General features: G+C 45.2%; 1 protein-coding gene across 1 annotated transcript in view; it reads right to left on the bottom strand.

Annotated features, from left to right (window-relative positions):
• ERLEC1 (endoplasmic reticulum lectin 1) overlaps positions 1–25,633 on the bottom strand; it is a 284,891-nt gene that overhangs the window by 35,237 nt on the left and 224,021 nt on the right. Inside the window, exon 9 of the mRNA XM_086927644.1 lies at positions 15,858–16,019. Coding sequence (XP_086783770.1) covers positions 15,858–16,019 — 162 coding nt within the window. The remainder of the gene's footprint in view (positions 1–15,857; positions 16,020–25,633) is intronic.

Genomic DNA, 25,633 nt, shown 5'->3' with positions numbered 1-25,633 from the left:
GCAAATAAACTGAACTCTGGTCAAGGGTACCCAAATACTTAGGAGCCCCCAACTTATCAATGACCTCATCAGCTCTGGGTAATGGGTGGGAATCAGTTTTGGCGACTGCATGTAGCCTCGGTAATCAACACACAACCTCATTGCAGGTTTCCATTCTTTGGGATTTGGTTTGGGGGCCAGTACCAATGGGCTAGGCCAAGGACTACTTGAGGGCTCTATCACCCCCAAATGTGGCATCTTGACAAGCTCAGCCTTAATGCTAGCTTTGACCCGATTTGACAGCCTGTAAATCTTACTCTTGACAGGCAAGCTGTCACCAGTGTCCACATCATGGATACACCAAGTTATTAGACCTGGGGGTCAGGGAGAACAGCCCAGCAATCTGCTTCTGCAACTGAAATAAGTCCCTCTGTTGCTGGTCTGTTAGGAGTGGCTCTCTCCTCAACCCCTTTCACTGTACCCTCTTTGACATTTGATGACAGCAAGTCGGGAGAGGCTTACTCTCCCCTTCCTTCCCTCCATCCCATCTGTCACCACAAGCATTGTGATGTCTGCTCAGTCATGGTGTAGTTTTAGCCTGTTGACATGGATAACCCTGTGAGGGTTCTTAAGTCTACCAGGTAGGTGATTTCCCCCATCTTTTCCAGGATAGGTTAGGGCCCAGTTCACATGTGCTGATGTGCTACGGGGGCTACAGTCTCCAAAACCCATACCAACTGTCTTGGCTGGTATTCCACCATTGAGGACTTCTGGTCATACCAGTGCGCAACAAGCTCCTGTATTGCTTCCTAATTCTAGTTTGCCCTTTTCATATATTCAGCCATCCTAGAGCAAAGGCCTAATACAAAGTCCACATCTTGCCTGGGCTCTGAGGGGTCCATCCCAACCCTCTCTAACCAAACGAAAGGGACCCCTTGCAGAATCCCCAAAAAGTAGCTCAAAGGGACTGAAGCCTACTCCTTTCTGAGGAAGAGAAAAACACAGCCATGTAGGAGAACATTCCATCTCCTTTTAAGGTTTTCAGGCAAACCCATGACCATGCCCTTCATGGTCCTGTTAAATCTTTCTACAAAGCCAATACTTCGGGGATGGTAAGGGGTAGTGAACTTGTACATTACATCACACTCCTCCCAAATTGCTTTCAAATAGGCAAAGTTAGTACCCATGTCCGATATGAACCCAACTCTGGTGAAGAATCCATTGAGGACTCTAGTCATGCAGGAACAGTGACTGTCGTAAGAGAAATAGCTTCTGGGTATCTGGTGGCATGGTCCGCTATCACCAAGATACATTAGTTACCAGAGGCTGCTTGTCGGTCTAGGGGAACAATCCTCACTCTCCCAAAGGGAGTCCCCACTACATGGAGAGGTATCAGAGGAGCCGTTGACTTGCCTCCTGCCTTGACACTGGCTTGGAAGGTGACAAATGGGCAACAGTACTCTCACCTTTTCAGACACCTGGGGCCAGTAAAAATGATTGACCAGCCCTTCCCAGGTTTTGGTCCGCTCCAGGTAATCAGGGGGTGTTTAGGGAGCTATCGTGGGTCACGTTAGGGAGAACTCTCTGTATTGATGGGGGACCAACACTATCCTGGTTACCCCTGCTTTGGGGTCCCTTGCCACACTGTAAAGGAGTCCTCCATCCCAAGAATATCTTATGGGTACCACTGGTATCCATTTTTTCTGTTTGACAGCTGTCGCAGGTCCTCAAAAGTGGGACAAGTAATTTGTCATGTCATCCCTGGAGGGGCCTCCTGCTGGAACACTTCCAGCTCTTGCAAGTCTCCTAGGGAGGCAGGCTCCTCCTCAAGCATTAAGCCTTCACTACAAGGGTTAGGCTCCTTCTAGGCCTGTGAACCTTTGTAAGGTAGCTTACCAGCTTTCCTGCCCCTTCTCTTGGTGCTAGGGACCTGGTCCATTGTTTCATGTTCCAGAGTCCCTTGGCTTTCCCTCAGGGCATTTTGTGGAGATACACGCCCACTCAGAAGACCCAGCATTTCCTTCTCTCCATCTCATTTGCCAGCTGACATTCTACTGGGATGGTAGGGGACACAGCTACCCCTCCCCCCAAACCTCCTCTTAAAGTCCACCACTGCCATGGGACAGGACATTGTGATATTTTCAGCAATGGCTACTTGGTGCATCTTTTCAGGTAGAATTTGTTCTAGAAGAAGCCAGATTAACTTTGATCCTAGTAGTGCTGGCACCTGTATCTCTCACAGCCTTCACTTCCACCCCACTGATTTTTGGCCACTCTCTGTATTTCTCCATACTTGGAAGCCAGTGAGGCAAAAGTTCAATGTTCTCCCCACCCAGGGAAACCAAGGTGGCCTTTGTGTACACTTCCTAGTCCCCAGGGACAACTTTCACCACTATCCCTAAACCAGCCATACCTTTCGGATGGTCCTCAGTGGGTGCCTTTATGTTGCTTACTGCTTCTCCCCTCTTGTGCCCCGACTGTCTACAGTCAAAGCACATACCAGCTTTTGACGTGTCAAATTTCTTTCCCAGGAACCCCCTCACATTAAAAAGGGATGGGATACGGCTCTGGGTCATCCATGCCTTTACTCTGGTATCTTTAAAGTCCACCCACATCTGTGTTGCCCCCTACTGTGGGTTCCTTAGCTTCTGTCTATAGTCCCCAGGACTGAGACCAAATAATTTTTATAAGTGCTGCTTTCATGTGGGTGTAGTATTCGGATTCCTCATCCTTGAGTGTAAACAACCTATGTAGGAAAGTGCCCCTTTTTACATGGTTATCCCCCACTTTTTGTCTGATGTACTTTGACTTAATGTGCACTGGGTGCCTGCTATTCAGGTTCCCAGTGCATGTGTTCTTTCCCAAATCTGTGCCTTTGCTCCGCAATTGGTACCCCTCTTGGTCACCTATATGTGCCCTGTAAAGTGTCCCACTGGTACAAAGGGCCTTGTGACCAGGAAGGGTCTCTGAGGGCTGCAGCATGTATTACGCCAGACTCAGAGACCCCTCACCAAACGCATACACACTGCCATTGCAGACTGTGTGTTTTGGTGCAGACAAAACCTAAGAGTCGACATGGCACACATCCCTGTGTACAAATGAGAATGGTAGCTTGCACACCTTCTTATAACTCGTAACTGTTCTGGCTGCTCGTAGCAATGTTGCTGTGTGCTGACTGACTGTGTGCTATGCCCCTAATAGCACGCAAGCATAATTCACTATAGGCAAGACATTGCTGAAACAGTAAAATAAATAACCATGCGTGCGAGCCAAGTACAATACATAACGCTAATATTTGCATCAGTTCCGTTAGTCGTTTCACTGTTTTAGGACTCAAATGCTTCTAAAGGGCAAAGCAGAAGGTCATCATCAAGTCACTGCTGGTGCAAGTCTTCTCTGTACGGCTCCCAGAAAAAAAAGGTTTGTGGGGGGAACAAGGGGAGACTTTTTGACATGATTGTGAAGCTTAAATGAATGGAGAATTAAAATGGTTCGTTGAGAATAGTTGAGGCACTGCACAAGAGTTTTTCCCCTTTACCAGCCAATCATCTGCATATGGAAACATACGGATTCTGCTGCGCTATAACTGCTATACATTTGGTAAACACTCATAGGTTGTAGTTACTCAGAAACATAGGACTTCCAATTGATCTGAAAAATAAAAAAGCTGCTAGGCAAACTCAGTCACTGACCACTTAATAAAGTCACATATATGTTTCTTGACACTAGTATTACCCTCCTCAAATGACCAGCTGCCAACTGGTCAGAAATCATACATAAAGGAACACAGAAGATGAGGCGCAACAGCAAATAAGAGCAGTTCGACATCAAATCAACTATCAGAATCATTTCAATATTATTTCAAGAGTCCAATGTTGCTTGAATGATTTTTTTATTTTCTCTTTTTTCATTCAGTCTTGAAAATGCGATAAACAAATGCAGCCAACAAGTTTCGCCCCCAAGCAGGGGCTTCTTCAGGGCATAAAAAATCTTGTGTAGGTAGTAATAAAGTTTGGGAGCAGCAAATATCTTTTTTACGTGCGTAGACTAAGACGCGGCTGGCCGGACGACGTTGCCAAAAAAAGTACTTCTCATAATAGGACTATTGCCTCCTGAAGCTAATGCTCAGCTGTGTGAACGGGGATACACGCCAGTTCGCCATATGTTGACCATACATAATATTGATGTGGATCGGGTAGCGCTGGATCTGAGATTCGGACTTCACCTTGCTGCTCACAAACTTTATTACGACCAACACAAAATTGACTCTCTTGACATGACCTATTGTTGGGGGTGTCGTCTTATTTTATTCTACATGGTTTTTGTAGAGTGCATGGCTACATTGTCAAGAGTTCCCAGTGCTAACTTGTCTTATTCCTCATTGGATTTCATCCGATCAATTGCCATGTCATGTTGCAGAGTGTTCTACTTGGACGGGGTGTGGGTGTGTGCATGCCTCCTCTGCTGTTTAGTATTTATCTTTGGGTGCGTGTTTGCGCCTTCATGCACTGTTTGATGGAATTACGTACGTATCAAAGAAAATCAAATAAAGATTTTTTTTTGTAATATTTGTGCATTTTCCTTGCATTTCTGTTACGTAAACTTCCGGAATCACCAGAAACCCACTTGTTCCGATAAAAATGCTAACCACTTGTTTGGCTGGGCCCAGGGCCTGCGACAGACATATCAAACCAAGGTCAACGGGAGTCCAGAGGGACCTTCTTCTCACCTGTGTGTGCAGATCAGAGGAAATAACTTCTGATCTCCCCAAAGGAGGGGCAGAAAGAACTAGCCACTGCCATAGTGGTCGATCTCACACTTCAAAACTACTCCCTGGAGTCTAGTGGGGTTTCTGTTCCCCCCACACCTTCCAATGGGGCTGAGTGGAGGTAAACACATCTGATCTGCTCCCCTGGGCGGGGATAGGGGCAACAAGACTGTTGCAGTGGATTTGGAGGGGTAGGGGCTACGCCCAATGCTCGGGCAGGCTGCCCTATACATTTAAGTAGAAAAAAATATCCCTGTTGTCTAGAGGGTATTCTGCAGATTAGAGGTAACAACCAGCAGAAAGAGTGTTGGGCCTTGAGGGTATTCTGCAGACTAGAGGTAACAACCAGCAGAAAGTTTTGGGACTTGGGGGAGGGCGCTCCCTGGTCCATTGAGAAGGGGCCGCTACCACCCTCAAAAAAATAGTACCTGGGGTCTAGTGGGTGGATTTCTGCTTCAGATCGCCATCCTGCGGTGATCCCCAATCAAAGGTCCATTAGGGTAAGGGGTGTTTCTCCCCTTTCCAATAATACCTATACCGACTCAATCAGTGCTTGGAAGGCTGAGATATGCCCCAAGCACTGATGCATTAAAAGTGAAATGCCAATCTGTTTATTTTGTCTTCATTTTCAATTATAATGACATTAGCGCGCCATCCGTACTCATCGTCATTACAAGATCAAATGTAAAAAAAACACCTCTGAAGTGAAATTTAAAAAAAAGGAAATCCCACAGGTACAAAGGGATTTCCCGCTGTTAGTGCTAGGACATGTTGGGGCTGTCTATAACACCGAGCCAACACATCATAGCAACAAAGCAGTTCTTTTTCTCCAGATAAAACTTTAACACCCTTTTCACATCAAATTGTGGAGGAACCTCACTGCCAGAAAAGAAGAATTCTGAAAAACAGTAGGTCAAGTTATCTGTTTAACATGAAAGTCAGATACAACTTTTGGGAGGAATTTGCGGTGAGAACTCATCACTACCCTATTACTGAGAAAAAACCTGTAAGATTTCTGAGAACAAAGAGCTTGAATTTTGCTAACCGAGTGTAGAGGTTATAGTGACTAAGAAAGACGCTTTTCAGGATACGTAGTGCAAGGAAGAGTTATGTATAGGCTCAAAAGGAGAGCCTATGAGTTGTGAATGGACAATATTCAACTCCCTCAAGGTCTACAGATGGGAGAGTACATTTTCTTAATGCTTTCAAGGATATCCTTAACTACAGGAATGTAAAAAATAAATTTGTGATGTGCATTTCCTGGAGGCCATGACTGCTGCAAGATGAACTTTAATAGATGAAAACTGCAGCTTTGCTTTAGCCGAATGAAGAAGATGTATAAGCATATCCTCTTATTGGCAGGCGACAGGATTAGAACTGTTCTGAGCATACCAGAGGTAGAATCTCTTCAGTTTAAAATAGTAGGACTCTTTTGTTGTTGGTTCTCTGGCTTCTTTCAACAGATTCATGCACTCATGGCAAAGCCTCAAATGGCCACATAGTATGAGTTCAAGAGCAAAGCTGCAAAGTTCAAGGACTGAAGGTCGGGTGCAGTATCTGGCCTCCGAACTTATGTAGAATATGCAGTTTCTGCCTCCAGTGTGGCCCTTCTGAGAGGTGGAATGAACCATCATTGCTGTTGCCATTTTGAGACGATAAGAAGAATTCTTGTCTTCAGGAGTGTTAGCGTGATGATCATTATTGGCAACAAGAGACTGTGAGGAAAGGTGTAAAGAAATTTGCCTGAACAGTTGATCCAAGCGGGCAATTCCCAACGTGCCTGGTTATGTTATGCTATTTACTGAGTATTTGATATAGCGCACTACTCGTCCACGAACGGTCATCTCAGCGCTGAAGTAGTAGAAAAGGTTTGAGCGAGTGTTTAAAACAGCCAGATTCTAAGCTGTTTTTTTAAGCCTACAACGTCAGTGCAAACCCGGATGACAAATGGGAGTTTATTACAGTGGTGTGGGGCCAGATTAGTAAAGGCTTGTCCTCCGAATTTGGAGGCGCCATACGCCAAGGGAAAAGAAGGAGCTAGTTCCTTGATCTGAGATTTCTGTTCGGATGACAGGGTGCCAATTTGTCCTGAAGGTATTTGGGCCCCTTACCTACTAGAGCTTTATGCGTCAAGCAGAGGAGATGAAAATTGCTCATTCCCTTTATAGGAAGCCAATGTGAGGCTCTAAGCAGAGGGGACAAGGGGGTGCCTAGTAGCTGTATCTTAATCAGTCACGCTGCTGTATTTTGAACAACCTTCATCTTGGCCTGGAGAGATGCGTTTGAATATCAAACCCGTAATACTTCACTAACCTAGCAAGGAGAGTGACATAAATGTTAAAGAGGGTCAGACTTAAGGCAGAGCCCTGGGGAACACCTTGTTCAGGAAGACATTTTTGGACTGGAAAGGGCCCAAAGTGATAGTTTGAGTCCTGTCTTTTAAAAAGTCAGTAAGACAGAGTAAGGCAGTGTTTTGTATGCCTTTCTCCTGAAGGCGTTAGATCAGAATAGGACGTGACAGTGTCAAATACAGCAACAGAGCAAGAAGAACCAGCATAGCTGGCTTGTTGGCGTCCAGAGAAAGACTGAGGGAGTCTGTTACCGCTACAAGGGTGGTTTCTGTGCTATGTAGAGGATGTAAGCCTGACTGAGAGGATGTAAGCCTGACTGAGAGGCATCCAGCAAGGTATGGGCCTCCAGATAGGATGACAGCTGCTTGTTTACGTGGTATTCCAACATTTGGCCTGTTGAAGGAAAAAGAGATATAGGACGATAATTAATGGGGTCTGGGATCAAAGTGTGTTTTAAAAATAGGTGTGACATTGATCGCTTTCCAGTCCCGGGGGACTTGGCTGAAGACAATAGGTTACATAAAAACGACCAGTGGAACAAGTAAAGAGTCTAACAAGGCTGTAAGGTAAGGGGGGGGGGGGACAGGTCTGCAGGGGAGCCAGATTAAGTTTTGTTTATTAGGTCGGTCAGTGGACTGTGAGTGATGGGTTCAAATTTCGCTAGTGAAGCATGAGTTAGGTTGTGCCGAGTAGGTAGAAGAGGAGGCTAATGAGTTGTTCTGAAAGCTGCAGTAGTTTATATTAGTCACGAAATAGGATGCAAGAGTGTCACAGATTCTGGGAGGCCACCATGACTGAGGAGCATGGACACAGGTTGTTGTGCTCCTTTACAACTTAAAAAAGTTATTTGGTAGAGTTTTCAGCTTGTTCAATTCTGTTGATGGTGTATGCTCTATGTGCCCTTTTACTCTGAGTATGGTATGCATCTAGCATACGCCTAGAGTGATGTTTGTCAAGAGTGTCTTTGGTAAGCCTCCATCTCCATTGGTTGGTAAAGCCTCAAGGTGTGGTGCGGACATTTTTTGTTTTCTCCATTTGAAAAGAGGTCTAATTGAGGGAAAGCCCAACTGAAAAAGATAAACTTACAAAACAGCATTGTTTAAAACAGTTTCATGGTCCTGCTCAGAGTATGGGCTTGAAGATGCTGGATCCCTGACCAGATGTACAGGAGTGATATAGAGATGCCTTGATACTTACCGTTTCCTGATTGTAAGAGCTTCCAGGAACAGCGGTCTAATCTCGCCCCTCTCTGCTTGTTCGTATAACGTATGGTACATGTAATGTTTGTCTGGACAAGGAGTGAATCTGTCTTGAAAGATGGAAGAAAAGCTTTGAGAGCTAGATGTACCACTCCCAATTCTAGGAGGTTAGTGTTCTAGATTTTCACATTCAAACATCAAGAGACTTGAATTTGAATGCGACCCATGCGAGTACCCCAACCAGATAGGGAGGAATCCGTTACTTCCGTCTGTGTCAGGATGTCTTGATATAAACTCATTCCTTGGGGTAGATTTTCTGGAAGACACCAGTTACTGAGCGACTACTCTGCATGCATTGTTAGAGTAACTTGGTCTTCCCAGCCTCATGAGAACTGGTTCCACAGACATTGTTGCAGTGGTCTCATGTTCAGGCGTGTAATTGGTACCAGGAAGATGCACAATGCCATTGATCCTTGAAGAGACCAGATTTGCCTTGCTGTTGGTTGGGAGATTCGTCAGATTTTGACATTTTTGAAAGATGGATAACCGTCGCTCTCAAAAGGAAACACTTTTATGTTTGCTGTATCCAAAACTTCTACCAGTTACTTAAGAGATTGTACTGGGAAAGACATTGATTTTTCATGGTTTACATGCAGTCTCAATAGGTTAAGGGTGACGACCAGAACTTGGAAATATTGGCCCGCTTGCTGAAATGTTAAAGCTTTGGTAAGCCAATCATCAAGACACGGGTAGACTAATATCTTTAGCCTACTGAGGCATGCTGCAACAACTGCCATGCATTTTGAAAAGGTCTTGGGTGCAGACTTGAGACTAAAAAGAAGGACTTTATATCAGCAATCGTCACTTTCCACTGTAAATCTCAGGAATTTGCACTGTTATTTAGCTATTGCTATGTGAAGGTAGGTATCTTGCAGATCAATAAAGCATAGCCAATTACCCAGATGGAGTTGGGGGAAGATCTGAAGCAGAGCCCATTTTCTTAACTTTCTATGAGAATCTACTTGTTCACTTGCGCCAGATCTAGAATGTGTCTGAAGTTGCTCTTTGGTCAGGAGTCAGTACCTTTACCACAGCTTGTTTTCACAAGTGGATGGCAATGTCTTGCTGAAGCCGTTCCCAATGATGGAGGATTGGTTGGATGTCATTAGTAGGGATCTCGTTTGACAAAGTGCAAAGAGACACGAGGAATTTAAAAAGGATACTGTGTTAGAAGGTCATTGGAAAGTTAAGAATAAATTGTCCTGTGAAGATGGCATTTTGCGTGGTTTAAGTTTAGCAGTTCCTGTGGAGTTCAGAGAATGGACTGTGAAGTTTGGCCATTATGGACATAAGGGCATGAGCAAAACCAAAGCAAGAGTATGGTTTAGCTACTGGTGGGCTGAAAGGAGTATCATGATCAAAAGAGTAGTTAGAGACTGCATGGACTGTATGAAGAGTGACTAAGTGTACAAAGTTAGGAGTCTCACAATGGCACTGCAGTCCTAAAAAAAAACACTCAGAGAAAGAACAAAAGATGGCCCTGAGTCCCACCCTATTTAACCTTTATGCTTCCCCGGTAGCTACCATTGTGGAAAGCTATGGAATCCAACTAGTGTCATATGCCGATGACACACAACTGGTCATCTCACTGTCACGGGCACCGGATGTCGCGGCAGTCAACTTCAGTGCTTGCATGCAGGAGCTTGCATCCTGGATGTCTGACAACTGCCTGAAACTGAATGGGTCCAAAACTGAAGTGCTCGTGGTAGGGGGTGGTCCGGATGTGTGGTCCTCGGCATGGTGGCCTGCTTGCCTGGGCTCCACTCCAGTACCTTGCCAACAGGCGAAAAATCTTGGGGTAATGTTTGACTCCGCCCTGACATTTGCTCCCCAGATAGATCGTGTAGTTGGGATGTGCTTCGGTATACTCAAGAGTCTACGAAAGATCCTGGACCTACTCCCTGTCGGTGCCAGACAGACTCTTGTGCACGCCTTGGTTACATCAAGACTGGATTACTCCAACCTCCTCTATCTGGGAATAACAGATAAAAGCCTCAATCGCCTCCAGGTACTTCAAAATGCCACAGCCCGGCTGATGCTGAGGCTCCCAAGAAGAACTGCCTCTGGAGTCGCTTTGAAATCCCTCCATTGGCTTCCTGTCAAGGAGAGGATTACTTTTAAAGCACTATGCATCTGTCATCGTATCATCAATGGCAAGGCGCCTAAACCCCTACAATGCCTCATGACTCCCTATAGTCCAGGACGTAGGCTTAGATCCCATGGCACCGGGCTACTAGTAGTCCCCAAAACTCAAAGCCAGAATGGGAGGCAGATCCTTCAGGCTACTGGCAGCCAAGAGCTGGAATATGCTTCCGATGGAGCTGCGTCTCGAACCTTCTGAAGCAAAATTCTGCAGAGCTCTCAAAACACATCTGGTTCGCTCAATTTTGATGTAATCTCTCTGTTTTTTTGCAACCTCACTCCCTCTCTCAGCGCGGGGACACGCCGGTGCGCGTAATGCTAGGAGCTTTATAAAACTCCAAAATAAATAAATGTCAACTGTGGGAGTACAATTCCAGCCTAGAACAAATCGTTGCTAACAAGTTTTCTTTTCCTTTATTAAAATGAGAGGGGCAGGGAGTGAAAAATACTTTGTAAATAAAAACACATGATCAGCAGTAACAGTGAGCAACGATGTACAATATGCTGTAAAGTTTACAGTGCAGCAATCTAGAGAGCTAATCTGAAAGCTCCACGGATAGATATGCAAGAGATCACTCACTTTGGTGGCTTCACACTACAGCATGGGATGTGTGGGTAGGTCCTCACGACGGTGTGACGTCCCTGTTGACGAGCTCCGCAATTGTGTGTGGAACCTTCCAGTTGCTATAGCTGTAGGCAAATCCTCAAGCACGACGTGTGGGTAGATCCCCGCTTACATTGTGACGTCCCTGTTGCACCCCTGTTGACAAGCTCTCTAGCCCTGATGTGTTGTAGCTGCAGGCAGGTCCTTGTGACGTCCCCCTTGACTGGCTCTGTAGCTTCGACGCGCTGTAGCTGGAGACAGGTTCTCGTGCACAGCGTCTTACCACCTCCGATGATGTGAGGAATCCAACACATTCACTCTGTGCACCACACTGTTTAACTGAATCCTGCCAATCGGCGAGCTGGAACACGTGCTCTGCAAGTCCTTTTTTGAATAACGTCGGTAGAATCCACCAGATCACATGTAGTACTGGAGATGCATTCAAGCGCCTCCGTTGTGCACAGTTAGCTCTTACAGAATCACAAAGGCGCTTAAGGATGAAAAACTGCTTCCTAGTAAAGCAGAGAACAACACTCCAGTAGAAATCCTTAGAGGTCGTAGATAGCTCCAATCTAATCTGGAAATAGTGCAAAAACAAATTGGTGTTGGCAATCCAGGAAAGAACATGATGGAGGCCAAAAATGTTGGGATGCTCTTGCCCAATCGTCGCCAGTGTAGAAAGGCTATTAAAGGTCAAGTAGGTTCTTTATTCAAGAGCACCCCATCCACAGGTCAGGCGGCAACGATTTCCAGCATCAACTGACCACAATGGAACTATGGGCCCAACTCATCACTAACCTGGAATACTCTCAACACTAATTCTCCAATATTCCAATCACTACATTCTTAGGATACCACAGGGATCCCAGACATGGGTGGTACTATTCAATACTTGTAATTATCACTGGGATTTCCCTGAAGGAGAAACTAGTAGAAATGTCAGACGTACCACAGCAGGCTAGATAAGTTGTAACATTTTATCTGGCACCTAGAATTAGAGGACTCCTCTTCCCAAAGGATAACCTTCAGATATACTTCAATGGGCATGCAATTGCAGTGCCTTATTGTATAAGCACTAGTAAACAGTTTGGGGGTAACATCTAGTCTCAATGATGTTCTGTGACCTTTTTGTGCTGTTGTACATACAGTAGTTGTAAATAAAGTCAGGTGTCCTTCTGGATACACAATTCCAACTGCTCAGTGTTGTGTCATACTGCATCAGAGTTCCGAAACCGGTTGCCTTCTAAAACAAGTTCCAAGTACTCAAACACCCAATCACTTGGACAGACAAAACCCTTAGAGGAATACACATCATTCAACAAGCAGTGTATTAGTAACCAAACCCCCGAGACATCTACCCAGAAGCGAATGTCAGCCTCAAGACTTCAAGAACAGACCAGATATTTACCCAAAATATTTTTGAAGTTAGTACTGACCAAACTCGCCTGCTTGGAGCTGGATGAAGGGAGGGATTCAGGAAAGCCACTACACCTGTCATGGCCCAACTTCATAAAGAAGAATTTCCTTAAACACCTAACTGCCAAGGATGCAAGTGGCCATTCATTCACCTACAGTGGCCATTAAATCACCTACAGCTGTCTTAGAGGCAACACAGCTAGGCCTACATTCACGAAAAGTAATAGTCTAAAATAGGTATACATTTGTTCAACTCAGCACCAACAAGCAGCTTGTAAAACAATGTTTTTACAGTGTTGTAGAAAAAGGTATGGGATGAAACATGAAATAATTGGTATATAAATGAGAAATGGAAAACCCTTGAACAGCTCTGGGTTCCACGGTGCCAGAGTCAAAGCAATTGCAAGTTAACAGGCCTTTCTAATGAAGATTTCTATAATATTTATAATGATGTGGTACAGTGCCCCCCTTCTCCACTGGCTTCTGGCAGGGTTTTTAGACCAGAAGTGTCGCCGGATCAAGATCACTGATGTGTAAAATTGTCTTAAAGTTACATTAATCATGAAGAAATCCACTATATTTTGCTGTTTGTTAGCTACCACCTGTGCATTTCCTGCCTAGATTCAGCACCTTACAACCCATCTAATGCTCCACAAATTAACTTTTCCCATTTTAATGAGGGACTGCCTCATCCTTTGACCACACTGATCCTTTTACCACATCCTATTTTAACCTATTATACAGGTTACTTTCTGCAGGGAGAGGGGGGTGGAACAACCCCCTACAATACCCTCACAACTCCCCCACAATACCCTTGTCCCACATTTGTTAATTAAAAAATAATACTCTTGGACCCACCCAATGTGTCTTTTTGTATGAATGCCTTTTTCTCTAAAGTCCAGATGTGCACTGAGATCGTCCAAGTCACTATTGCCAAAGGATAGGCATAGACACATTACCCTCATCCTAAATGTCACAAAAACAGCAGTCGGACTGTAAATTGATATACCTGTGTGATGCTTTTAATGAAGTGGGTATCTTGAAATTTTATTTGACATTTTTCACTTTATTATATTACTTATGTTTAGTTATGAAATATAATTTTGTTTAGGCTCTCTATATGTTGGTCACAGTGTTCCCATACTACAACAGTGTATTTCTTCTTTTTTTTTATTGCAATCACAGTTTTACTGTGGCCCTGGCTCAACTGATCCAATTCTTATCTCCAACTAATTCTCTAGCAAACCCCAGCCCGTCAGACTCAGTGACAGTGCAATCTTCCTACAAGTGCACCCTCTAGGTCTGCACAGGGGCAGCTCTATCCTTATCCTACTGCATTAACTTTGCATCAATCAACGGAGCAGGCTTACAGCACAAATGACATCCCATTACCTGAACATGAAGGTACACATGTGAGCATTACCGTGGCCCTTAGGGAATGGCACACATTACACTGCCTCAGTGGTTGTCTCAACACTGTCCTATAAACGTCCTTTATATAATGTTAATGTATAGCTTTATGTGAATCACATCATCAATTGTAGGTCCTCTGCAACCATAGCAAACTACCTTGATATTGTCCAATAGAGGATGCATGAAGGAAAGCGGACTCTCAGAGAAGGTTTTTGAAAGAGATTTACCTCAACTGGACTCAAAGAGAGCTGTAAAGACATATTGGCAGATATCCAAGCCCAATTGGTTCACCACTAAGGATCAGGAATCTGTGGGTTAATATGGATGCTGATAAGCTCCTGTAATACTAAGCTGGCATTAGTAATAAACCTTCTAAAAAAAAAAAAGGATTCAACGATTGCCATTGCTGCACTTTTGCTAGAGAGATAGTAAATTGAAGATGGCATAACTAAAATGCCCAATACGCAGGCCCAACACTAACAGCTGTATAGGTACTGCATCTGGTACAAAGTGCAGTCATTTTGCAAAGTGAAAAAGGCTTTTTTTCTCTTTGCAGGCCTTCCACTGGTGCAAAGGCCTGCAAAGCAATACATTGGCTCCATTTACCAAAGGGGGAAAATCAGGATTGTCAGTCTGACATTTAGATGTATTTATTCCATGGCCTCAAGGCAGCTTACCTCAGAATATTGTCAGTGCCCCAATCACCAATGCAGATGCTTACACAAGGAGCTGGTGCCATCCCCAATTTATGCTTTCAGTTCGACGAAAGGCAAATTTCCTCTACAAGGCTGCCCGAAAATGTAACAACATCCAACTAGATACGCAGAGATCCCTTCCCTGTCCAGCTTAAACATAAAAAGTTATTGTAGGAAGCTCCACTGCAGAAGTCGGCCTAGTTCCTATAGCCTACATACTGTAGAAGAGTTTACTCACAGGACACCCAAGCACATCTGAATGTGAAAGTTAAGAATCCTGTCAAGTTGATGGCATAAACTATCCCCAACCTACAAATGCCAGGATCTGTAGGAAGGTGACCAGTTTCAATTTCTTTGCTGTGAATCCCTTACTTTACTACTAGTACTGAAGACTTTAATCTCTGGTGCTCTCATTCAATGGCTAGCTAGTTTCTTGCTTTTGTGAGTTTTCTTCGGAATCATATCAAATCAGTCTCAGGTTGCACTAACTCATGAACAAACTTTAATTTTCTTCCATTCTAAAAAAGGCTTAATGTTTCACGCTCCAGGAATCAAACTTCTAATATGATCAGATTATTACATTATTTTAGTTGATATTTCAGCCGTTCCAGAAGCCAAAACATGGAAATTCCTTTAGGCTTTGGATACATTGGAGTCTTTCCTTTTCATCTTAACATTCATTTCCTCCTCAAATTGACTTTTTTTTGCTTAACTTACTGTTAAAAGGCAAAACTTCTTTTCAGTTATATTTTGTCATTGGACCAACGGAAACCTCTTTAAACTGCCATGGAAATAATCTCATTTCGAATCTTGTACAATTGTAATCCACAGAATATTCCATAAACCCCAGAAAGCACAACAAACATCAGTCAAAAACTACCCCAAAAATCTCAAAAGCAGCACCGTTAACGATAATTATTAAAAGGTTAAAGAAGCAAATATTCTTCAACAGACATTGCAACACTCTATGCTGGAGTTCCCAAATAAAGGAATGAGATTCACTACATATGCACAATGTACACAAATATTGCACATGGGCGTTTATGCCCATAAGCAGAGCCTGTTACACAATCTCAATAATTTACCTTAGCCTGAAGTTTTGAAGGATGGGTGACAACATTCAAAACGGCTCACAGATTACCTGACTTAACCTTCTGGTTGGTGGAGAATTGACAAAGGCTTGAAAAAGAATGTTGGAAAAAAAGCATAAAGAACAGATTGATTGCTCACCCCATGGAAGCAGTACGAGCCACTTAGAAACTCCTTTATCAGCTGTTCATCAGTCAGTTTGGAGATGTGTGTTGTTCCAACGGTTACCTGCTGCTGGATACCAATAGCAATTGGTTTATGGATTGAAGAGAAGGGTTCTTCTTTAGTTGACTGAATTGCCTCCTGAAACATTTATGTAAATCACCACAATGTCAACAACGTGCAATTTTCAAAATAAACCTAAATCCTTGTAAGTGCTTTGTAAATTATTGGCAGAAAAAGTTTAAATTAGTGAGAAAGTCCTGAAAATCAAACAAGCATGTAATACAACAATCTCACATATGCAGTTTGACCTACCTCAGCTATCTTTTGCCACTACAGGTGAGTAACAAGCATTGTCAAAGCGAATGGGTCTCTGCAATCTTAGATGAATTGGCGTTGTCAAAGTTATTGTCTTTTTAGTAAAGTGCTAAGTAGTCGCTATTTAGTGGTAGTATCTGGAGTCTTTGCTCTGCCCCGAGAGGCCTTCAGTGATACCAGCCACGCTAAATCTCATGTTGTTTGGAGGAAGGGTGGTCTGATGCGGAGCCTGAAGACAGTCCCTGCCTTCAGGTTATTCGCTCACTGCCAGATTGTCCCGTTGTCAGCTCAAGAGGTCGAGCCCTGCACACACAAGGTACACTCAGTAAAGGCAGCAAGTAACAACCGCTGGCTCAGCCAGTATGAATAACTGGGGTCCTCAGACACAGGGTCAGGAAGGAAAACTGAGGGACCTAAGGAAATGATGCGCCGTAAAAGGATGAACAAAGCGAAACAAAAGGGGATGATGGACGGAGCGTTTGAGCAAATCAAACACTCACCCCCAGTCAACTGATCTGGGTTTAATCCATCACCATTCTTTAGCTCACTAAGCCACCCCAGTTCAGACATGGCCATATGCAAATCAGTCTGACCCTGTGCCTCATGGGAACAGTCCAGCCCGAACTGTCAAGCCACATCTTCCCTGGACCGGAAACATGCATCCTGGGACCGGTTTCGGATTCATAATCCTCATCAGCCAGGCTATCTTGAATCCAGTGGCCAAGTGAGCAAGGGACTCACGTCTGAGCATACCCTGCCAACTTAGGGCGAACAAAGCGAAACAAAAGGGGATGATGGACGGGGCGTTTGAGCAAATCAAACACTCACCCCCAGTCAACTGATCTGGGTTTAATCCATCACCATTCTTTAGCTCACTAAGCCACCCCAGTTCAGACATGGCCATATGCAAATCAGTCTGACCCTGTGCCTCATGGGAACAGTCTAGCCCGAACTGCCAAGCCATGTCTTCCCTGGACCTGAACGGCCTGGGTGACTGGCGGTGGTTAACTACGCTACAGAACCGGATGCTGGAAGGAGTCTGGTCAGACTAAGTCCGCTAGTGGAAATTCAGCCTGCCAACATGACCCAATTCACTGAGTACACAGTAGTTGGGTCACAAAGGAGTTGTGACCCAACACCAGAACAGCAGACTTTGGAACTGCAGAACCAGGTTTGAGCCCTGGAATTAACTCAACAGAATTGATCTGAACTTGTGTAATGTAATCGGGTGCTCATGTAAAGAGCTGTAATGTCCTGCCAAAAAAACCCAAAAAAACAACTGGACTGCGTGTTTGCACTAGGGGGGCGCACAGCATACGTGGAAGTGAGGACTGCAAGCAGTCCAAGCTTACATAGCCTCTTTTGAGTACAGCAATGATAGAGGGGGCAAGCAGTGATAAGGAAAGGGGTTGAGGGAAGGAATAGGCGGCAATTGAAATATCAGTCTTTGAATGCTCAGCAAGTGTGACGAGAACATGATTTACAGCCCTGTTTACAATGGTGCTCGGAACAAGTGAAAACACAAGGAATCCTGACGAGGGATAAGAAAAAATCAGTGCCTAAATGGTCCTTAAATGGGAGCAGTGGATGGATAGTAGTAATTGGTCCAAGCTCACGAGGAGGGCTAAGAAGAGGCAAGACTCACATGCCATGGACAAATGGGGAGAGAGAATATGAGAGTGAAGATGGAGCCAGCAAATGGAAAGCCTATAGGCGAGCTGATGCCCACAAAGTATATACAACATGCGCAGTCTACATCCGAGATCTAAAAATGGATGCACAGCAAGCAGCAAATAGCCGCTGCTTGTATTTTTATTTGAGAGCGGATGGTCTTGAATTCACCCAAAGTAAAACATTCATGCTCTTTCATACTCTGCTTTTCTGTAAATTATTTTATTGTTGTTTTGTCTCTTAGCATTTAAAAAATACCACTATTGAAAACGTTATTTACCTGCAACAATTGGTTAGCAGCTTGTGGCGCTCTATATTCATATGTTTAGTACACTCCTGATATCTAGCGTCATGCTAGGAATGGTAAAACTTTTCTTCACAGGAGAGGTTTCGGTTTCAAGGTAACATGTGATATCGCCTTTGGAAACCACTTAAGACTCCTTTTTCCCCAAGGGGTAGGTGTGTGTGTAAGCATGAAGTTGCTAAGAATTATGAAATGTAGAAACAATATGTGATGAAGCGTGTGATAGTTCATAAAAGTGACTGTGTCCCTGTGAACTTGCATTCTGGGAGGAGGGTAAGGCACATGTGAATCAACAGCACTACATGCTGCAAACTGATGATTACAAGAAAGTTATGTTTTCTGTTTGCAGCATAAGCTGAAGCAGGTCACATGCTGTGCTCAGACAGCAAAGCAGTACCAACACTCCTAAAGCAGTGGCTTATGAGCAGACGTAGATGACATCTTAAACAACTTTTTTACATAAAGTTTATCAAACGTGTGCTTCTTGTCAGGGATAAATGTCCACATAGTAATGACCACTGAACATGTGGACAGACCACCAAGTAGCAGTGTTACATAGCCACAAAGGCAATATTGCCTAGGCAAGCCATTGTGGCATTTTTTCCCACTGCAGAATGTTCCTAGGCACAGAGTGTAATGTTAATTTGTCTTTGGCAAAACATACCTAAAAACCTTTTAGAATACACCTGGAAAGGCCTGCACTTGATACTGAATTGCTAAGGTATAGCTGAGCAAAAGCACAAGACATTTGCTTGTTTTTGTTTAACCCCTTCCATGCTCATGACGGAACGGTTCCGTGATGAGCGTCGGTTGAGCTGTGCTCATGACGGAACCGTTCCGGCATGAGCCGATAGGCTCATTAGAACCTTCAGCACAGCGCGAAAATTCGCGCCGCGCTGAAGGGGTTAAATTGGATGATCCACATAATATGTAATGGCTCTTATAATAAATGGGAGCCTGCAATCCCTGTATAAAATCCGGTCTTGAATTTCTTACAGGCGACTTGTGACACACCTAGTCACCTGTAATTAAGAAAGGATGCAACCCCTAATCTGTAATAAATGTTTACACATGACTTCTGCCATCACAATGCTTGCAGCCAAAGTCAGCAGTCAAGGAGAGAGGCAGGTCACAGAGCATAATTAAAGCTAGTTTCCAAAATGGAAACGAAACATGGCTTTTTCTTCTGTTCCATTTCTCTAGATGAACAGTGACAAGCAGAAAGGGGATATTTGTAGCAAAATGTTTATTTTTCAACACTAATTTTAGGAAAGATAAAATCTCTGCATGATTTTACAAATTCTGATCTATAGCGTTTTGTTTAAAACCGGACTTGTATTAAAATGTTTCAAATATTTTTTGCAACAAATATCTAACTGCTTTTTGATGCGTTTAATCTTGCATTAGAGATTCTAATAGTATTATTCATGTTTACAAACATCCTATATCTTTCACATTAAAGAACAACACACTAAGCATTTAAGTGTTTTGTGGGAAGAGTGACGGGGTGGTTAAGTATTTTAAGGGATAAAGTAGCCGTCGTCAATTACAAGGTGGGTCAAGTCACCTCAGAGTAGCACGACCTTATAAAGGAACTCTGCCTTTGGTCATTTCCCTCTATATAGTCACTGAATTTATTGGTGGTTTGCAACACCCTAAAAATTACGGCAGGGTTTCTTTATTCCACTTATCACATAACAGGTATCCATACCCTTTCAGCCACCAACTGTAGATTCAGGTCAAAGAAAGTTAAGTCAATAATTTGATTCACATGAAATGGAGAAATGACTATTGGTAATTGTTAGACCTGTCGGCCCTAGGGTGGTCTTACCCCGTTTTTTTGTCCCTTTTGCTTGTTTTTCCACCATCTTTTTGTTGGACCTAGATCTCTGGGCGCCTTACCACTGCCAAACAGTGCTGAGGTGCAGGTGCTCTCTCCCAACAGCATTCCGCAGCCAGATGGCCAAGCTGTGGAAAGAAGCCTCAGATAACCTGGAGGCTAGTCAAGCCGTCATGAAGGAGTGGTATGACAGCAACACTCGGGCGGTGGAGTTGGATGCTGGACAGAAGGTGTGGGTCATGGAGCCCGGAGAGCTTGGTGCCCTCCAGGACCGGTGGACTGGACCATACGAGATTGTGGAGAAACTAGGCCAGACCACTAAACTAAAGACCCCCCCCCCCCGACAACCCCATAGGGAGTTCCACATCAACCACCTGAAACTGCACCATGAGGGATCTGAGCTTGCTCTCCTCATGTTGACAGATGGGAGCGAAGAGGAAGAGAGTGAGCCTCTTCCAGACCGTCTGGCGGCCCAAGAGAAGGATGGATCGGTGGAGGGAGTGGTCCTCTCCCCATCCTTGACCCCTGAACAACAGAGGGACTGCCGTCAAGTATTGGAGCAGTACGCCTCGTTGTTCTCCCTCACTCCTGGAATCACGTATCTGTGTACCCATGACGTGGACACAGGGGACAGCCCACCCGTGAAAACCAAGTCTTATCGGCTGTCCGACAAGATTAAGACCAGCATCCAGAGTGAGGTGGCCAAGATGTTGGAGCTGGGGGTAATTGAGCCTTCCAGCAGCACTTGGGCTAGTCCTGTGGTGTTGGTACCGAAAGCGGCCAAACCGGGCCACACACCAGAACTTCGGTTCTGTGTGGACTACCGTGGTCTGAACTCCATGACCAAGCCGGATGCTCACCCAATCCCTCGGGCGGATGAGCTGATTGACCAACTCGGAGCAGCTTGGTATCTAAGTACCATCGACCTGACGTCAGGATACTGGCAGATTGCCATGACGGACGGAGCAAAGGGGAAGACTGCGTTCTCCACCCCCGAGGGCCACTTTCAATGCCGGGTGATGCCCTTCGGGCTCAATAAGGCTCCAGCCACTTTCCAGCGGTTGGTTAACCAGGTGCTTTCCAGCCTAGAGGCCTTCTCAGCTGCCTACCTGGACGACATTGCTGTCTTCAACAGCAGCTGGGAGGACCATCTGCAGCACCTCCAGGAGGTGCTTCAGGCTCTATAGCGGGCTGGCCTAACCATCAAGGCTAGCAAGTGCCAGATTGGACAGGGATCTGTAGTCTACCTGGGACACCTGGTGGGAGGGGTAAGGTGCAACCCCTCCAGGCCAAAATTGAGACCATGCTGGCCTGGGAGCCCCCCAAAACCCAAACAGAGGTCCAAGCTTTCCTCAGCCTCACGGGTTACTACCGCCGGTTTGTCAAGGGGTATGGAACCATCGTAACACCCCTGACTGAATTGACGTCTAAGAAGCAGCCACGAAAAATCATATGGACAGCTGCCTGTCAAGAGGCATTTGACACCGTGAAGCAAGCGATGTGTTTACAACTCCAGATTTCTCCAAGGATTTTATCGTGCAGACAGATGCCTCTGAGCAGGGCATAGGAGCTGTGCTCTCTCAGCTGAACGAAGAAGGCCAAGACCAGCCCGTGGCCTTTATCTCCCGAAGGCTACTCCCCAGGGAACAACGGTGGAGTATAATAGAGCGTGAAGCCTTCTCCGTGGTTTGGGCCCTGAAGAATTTGAGGCCATACCTCTTTGGCTCTCACTTCCTCATTCAGACCGACCACCCACCCCTTCGCTGGCTGATGCAAATGAGGCGAAAACCCCAAATTGCTAAGGTGGTCCATTTCCCTCCAGGGTATGGACTTTCAGGTGGAACACCGGCCCGGAGTAGACCACGCCAAAGTTGATGGTCTTTCCCGGCTTTTCCGCCTTAGTGATGAGCACCCCCTATAGGTTGGGTAGCTCTCCCCACTTTCGGATGGGGGAGGGACGCCTGTTAGACCGTCAGCCCCAGGGTGGTCTTACCCCGTTTTTTTGTCCCTTTTGCCTTGTTTTGCCACCATCTTTTTGTTGGACATAGGTCTCTGGCGCCTTACCACTGCCAAACAGTGCTGAGGTGCAGGTGCTCTCTCCCAACAACATGGCTGCAACAGGACCCTGCTAATGCAGAGCGGCCTTTGTAGACACGCACTAGTAGTCAGGAGCAGGCTGGGACATCATGATACTGTATCACTGCTATCCTGCCTTTTTAGCCCATAGCCTAGAATTTAGAAGCTCCTGGAACCTTCCAGACCATGGGAGGGGTTACGCGTCCGCCCTTCCCCTCCTGAGACTGCAGCTGGGCCCTGTTGGCCCTGATTAACCCTGTAATTGCCCTAAAGAACTGAGGTGAAAGGGAAAAGTGACTACAGGCATTCTGAACTGGGGCTACGAACTGCTTTAGATACTGTTGTACTGGGCCTCAGTTAACTCCCCCTTTTCAGGGGACTGTTCTTTCTAGGGTGACCTGGTTGAGGAAATGTTACACTTGATTCTGTTGTGCCATTTATGCTTAGGTTGAACTATACCCATGATTCCCTTGCACGATAAATGCTTTATATTGAAACTAGTCCTATGAAATGTGGTCTTTAATGAACCTGCTTCTGAGAAATGTTATTGCCTAGCCTGCCCCTACATAATCGCGAGGTATTTACAGACATGTTTGCCTGATGTGTAGGAAATGTCCAATGCCTTACTTGATGCATAGGGTATAGAAGGAGTTACTTACCTGCATTGAAGAAGTCTAGATAAAAGAGACTTGTTTTAAACAACAAACTGGTGAGGTGTCTTTTTATTGCGTGTGCCTCCCTCTCTCAGTGTGAGTGTGTGCTGCACTTCTGCTTTACACATTGCCTTCGGGTGCCTACCTGCCTCGCGCCAAGCTACCGTAGTTGAATGGGGGACCCCAGTTCTAACCGTAATGAATGAGGGCGAGTCTTCCAGGCAATTCAGGCGTCTCTCCAGTGTGAGGTTATAGATACAAAGAAAGCCAATTTGCAGGATAGAAACTGCAGCAGACACGAATGGAAGGACTCAGAAGGAGCCACATTTAAGTCGACACTAAGGTACTAAAAAGGGGCTGGTGGTAATTTAGGAGGGATTACCAGTTTAAAACCTTCAAAAAGAAAAGTTGAGAACAGGAATTTTAAAGACAGACTAGTGGTTCTCTGTTCTGTAGGTAGGCAACTACTGCTGCCAAGTCTACACCTATTGAAAAATAGGCTAGCCTTGATTTTTGTAGGTGGAACAAGTACCAAAAAATGTTTTGTGCTGCGATTATCAAGGGCTGCATAATAAGACTATTAAAGTTTTGAACATATAGCTTCAAGTTAGCCGCATGACGTGCTCACATAGAAGGATTGCTGACGTCTTAAGATTTGCGTGGATTTGTCAGCAAGCTGCAAATATCGAAACTCTAACATGTCAGGAGTCAAACTGCCAGATTCAAAACCCTTAGCTTGAGATGCACTAACAGTGCCTGGTGTTATGTAAACAGATATAGTTGCAGCTTCTTGTGCAGGTGGACAGACAACTCTAAAAGGAGAAAGAATCACAGCTGTAAAGCTCAGGTTTGGATGATGATCAACTTCATTAGTGCATGTGGCATTTTCCAAACAACATATGGGATCAATGCAAGGAGGGCAATATTATGCAAAAATCCTTGTGCAACTGTACCTTGTACCCCCAATTGGCACCTATCTGGCCACATGTCGGTCCCTTGTAAAGGTACCATGGGTACTGTGGCCAGGGAAGGTCTCTAAGGGCTGCAACACCTATTGTGCCACCCATAGAGTTAGAGTGTGTCTCTGCAGGCTGCGTGTTTTGGTGCAGAACAAAGTGAAGTGTCAACATGTCCCTGTGTGCCATGCCCACAACACACTTCCCTGGTATATCTCTCTCATTGCAGGCTGCGTGTTTTGGTGCAGAACAAAGTGAAGAGTTGACATGGCACACCTGTGTGCCATGCCCCGGTCTGTCTGTCTCTATTTGGCACACATCCCTGTCAGCCACTTCTCTAGCTGGGAGCACTATACCAGTGATGAGGGTACAGTTGCATGAGCCCTGTACCCCTACAGTGTCTCGACCAATTCTTAGACATTGTAAGTGCAGTATTGCTATTAAGAGTATATGGTGCTGGGAGTTTGTCATTACAAACTCCACAGCAACATAATGGATTTACTGAAAATGGATTTGTATCAAGGATCTGTCACAAAGCTTTCTTCTTTTTGTGAAAGAGGAAATACGCCCCTTGACTAATCTGAAGTGTCGGAACAACGTCTATGGCACCTATCAGAAAGGGTTGTATGACAAAACCATGCATGCCATTACCACGAAACCTTTACAACACATCCTTAACAATGCATATGCCTGTACAACGCAGGCCTTTACCAAGCAAAATGTTACCACACATTTGCCTCTACAACAAAAATGTACGTATTTCACAGGTAAGTATACAGCCTCGTTATAAATACACACACACACATATGTGTGTGTAAATAAATATATATACCAAAGACAGGTCCCACCAAAGCGTGCCAAACTCACAGCAGCCAGGCCACCCAAATATGACTACCTACCCTAAAAAATACTCTTGCCATCCAAATACACCTACCCACCCTAAACCCTAAAAATACCCTTGCCATGCAAATACCCTTACCACCCTAAAATACCCTTGCCATGCTAATACCCCTACCTAGCCACCCTAAACCCTACAAATACCCTTGCCATCCAAATGCCATCACCCACCCTAAAGCCTACAAATACCCTTGCTACCAAAATACGCTCACCCAAACTAAAAATACCCTTGCCACCCAAATACCACTACCCACGGTAAGCCCTAAAAGACCCTACCCACCCAAACACCCCTACCCACCCTAAACCCGGGCGGTACTTCAGCACGTGGGATGTGCCTAAAATGAACAAAGGTTCATAAGGTATATGCTTAAACTTCTTAACACCCAGCACAAAGACCATACTCCTCGTCGCCACTGACGACATCTGTTCCCTCCTCAACCAGGGCGAAACCACAGCCCTCATCCTTCTGGACCACTCGGCTGCCTTCGACACAGTCTCCCCACTGCACCCAAATCACAAGACTCCACACCGCCGGCATCTGCGACAAGGCCCTGGACTGGATCCTCTTCTTCCTCACTGGTCAAACACAGCGAGTCAGACTACCTCCATTCCTCTCAGAAACCGCAGAGATCAGCTGCGGTGTGCCCCAGGGCTTCTCCCTAAGCCCCACCCTCTTCAACGTCTACATGGCCCCACTCACTGCCATAGTCAGGAACCACAGACTCAATATTGTTTCCTACACCAACACCCAGCTGATCCTCTTCCTCACCAACGAACCCACAACCGCCAGAAACAACTTCCATAGCGGGATGAAGGCCACTGCCACCTGGATGAAAGACCGGTGCCTCAAACTCAACTCGGACAAGACCGAAGCCCTCATCCTGGGACCCACCGGCTCAGCTTGGGACAACTGCTGGTGGCACTCTGTATTGCGAATCCCCCCCCCACCATCACCCAACGACCACGCACAAAACCTTGCATACTGGACTCCTCGCTCACAATGGACCACCAGATCGATGGTGTATATTCATCATGCTTCC

The sequence above is a fragment of the Lissotriton vulgaris genome, chromosome 6, assembly GCF_964263255.1.
Source record: "Lissotriton vulgaris chromosome 6, aLisVul1.2, whole genome shotgun sequence".
Taxonomy (NCBI): domain Eukaryota; kingdom Metazoa; phylum Chordata; class Amphibia; order Caudata; family Salamandridae; genus Lissotriton; species Lissotriton vulgaris.
This window is presented reverse-complemented; position numbering and strand designations above follow the sequence as displayed.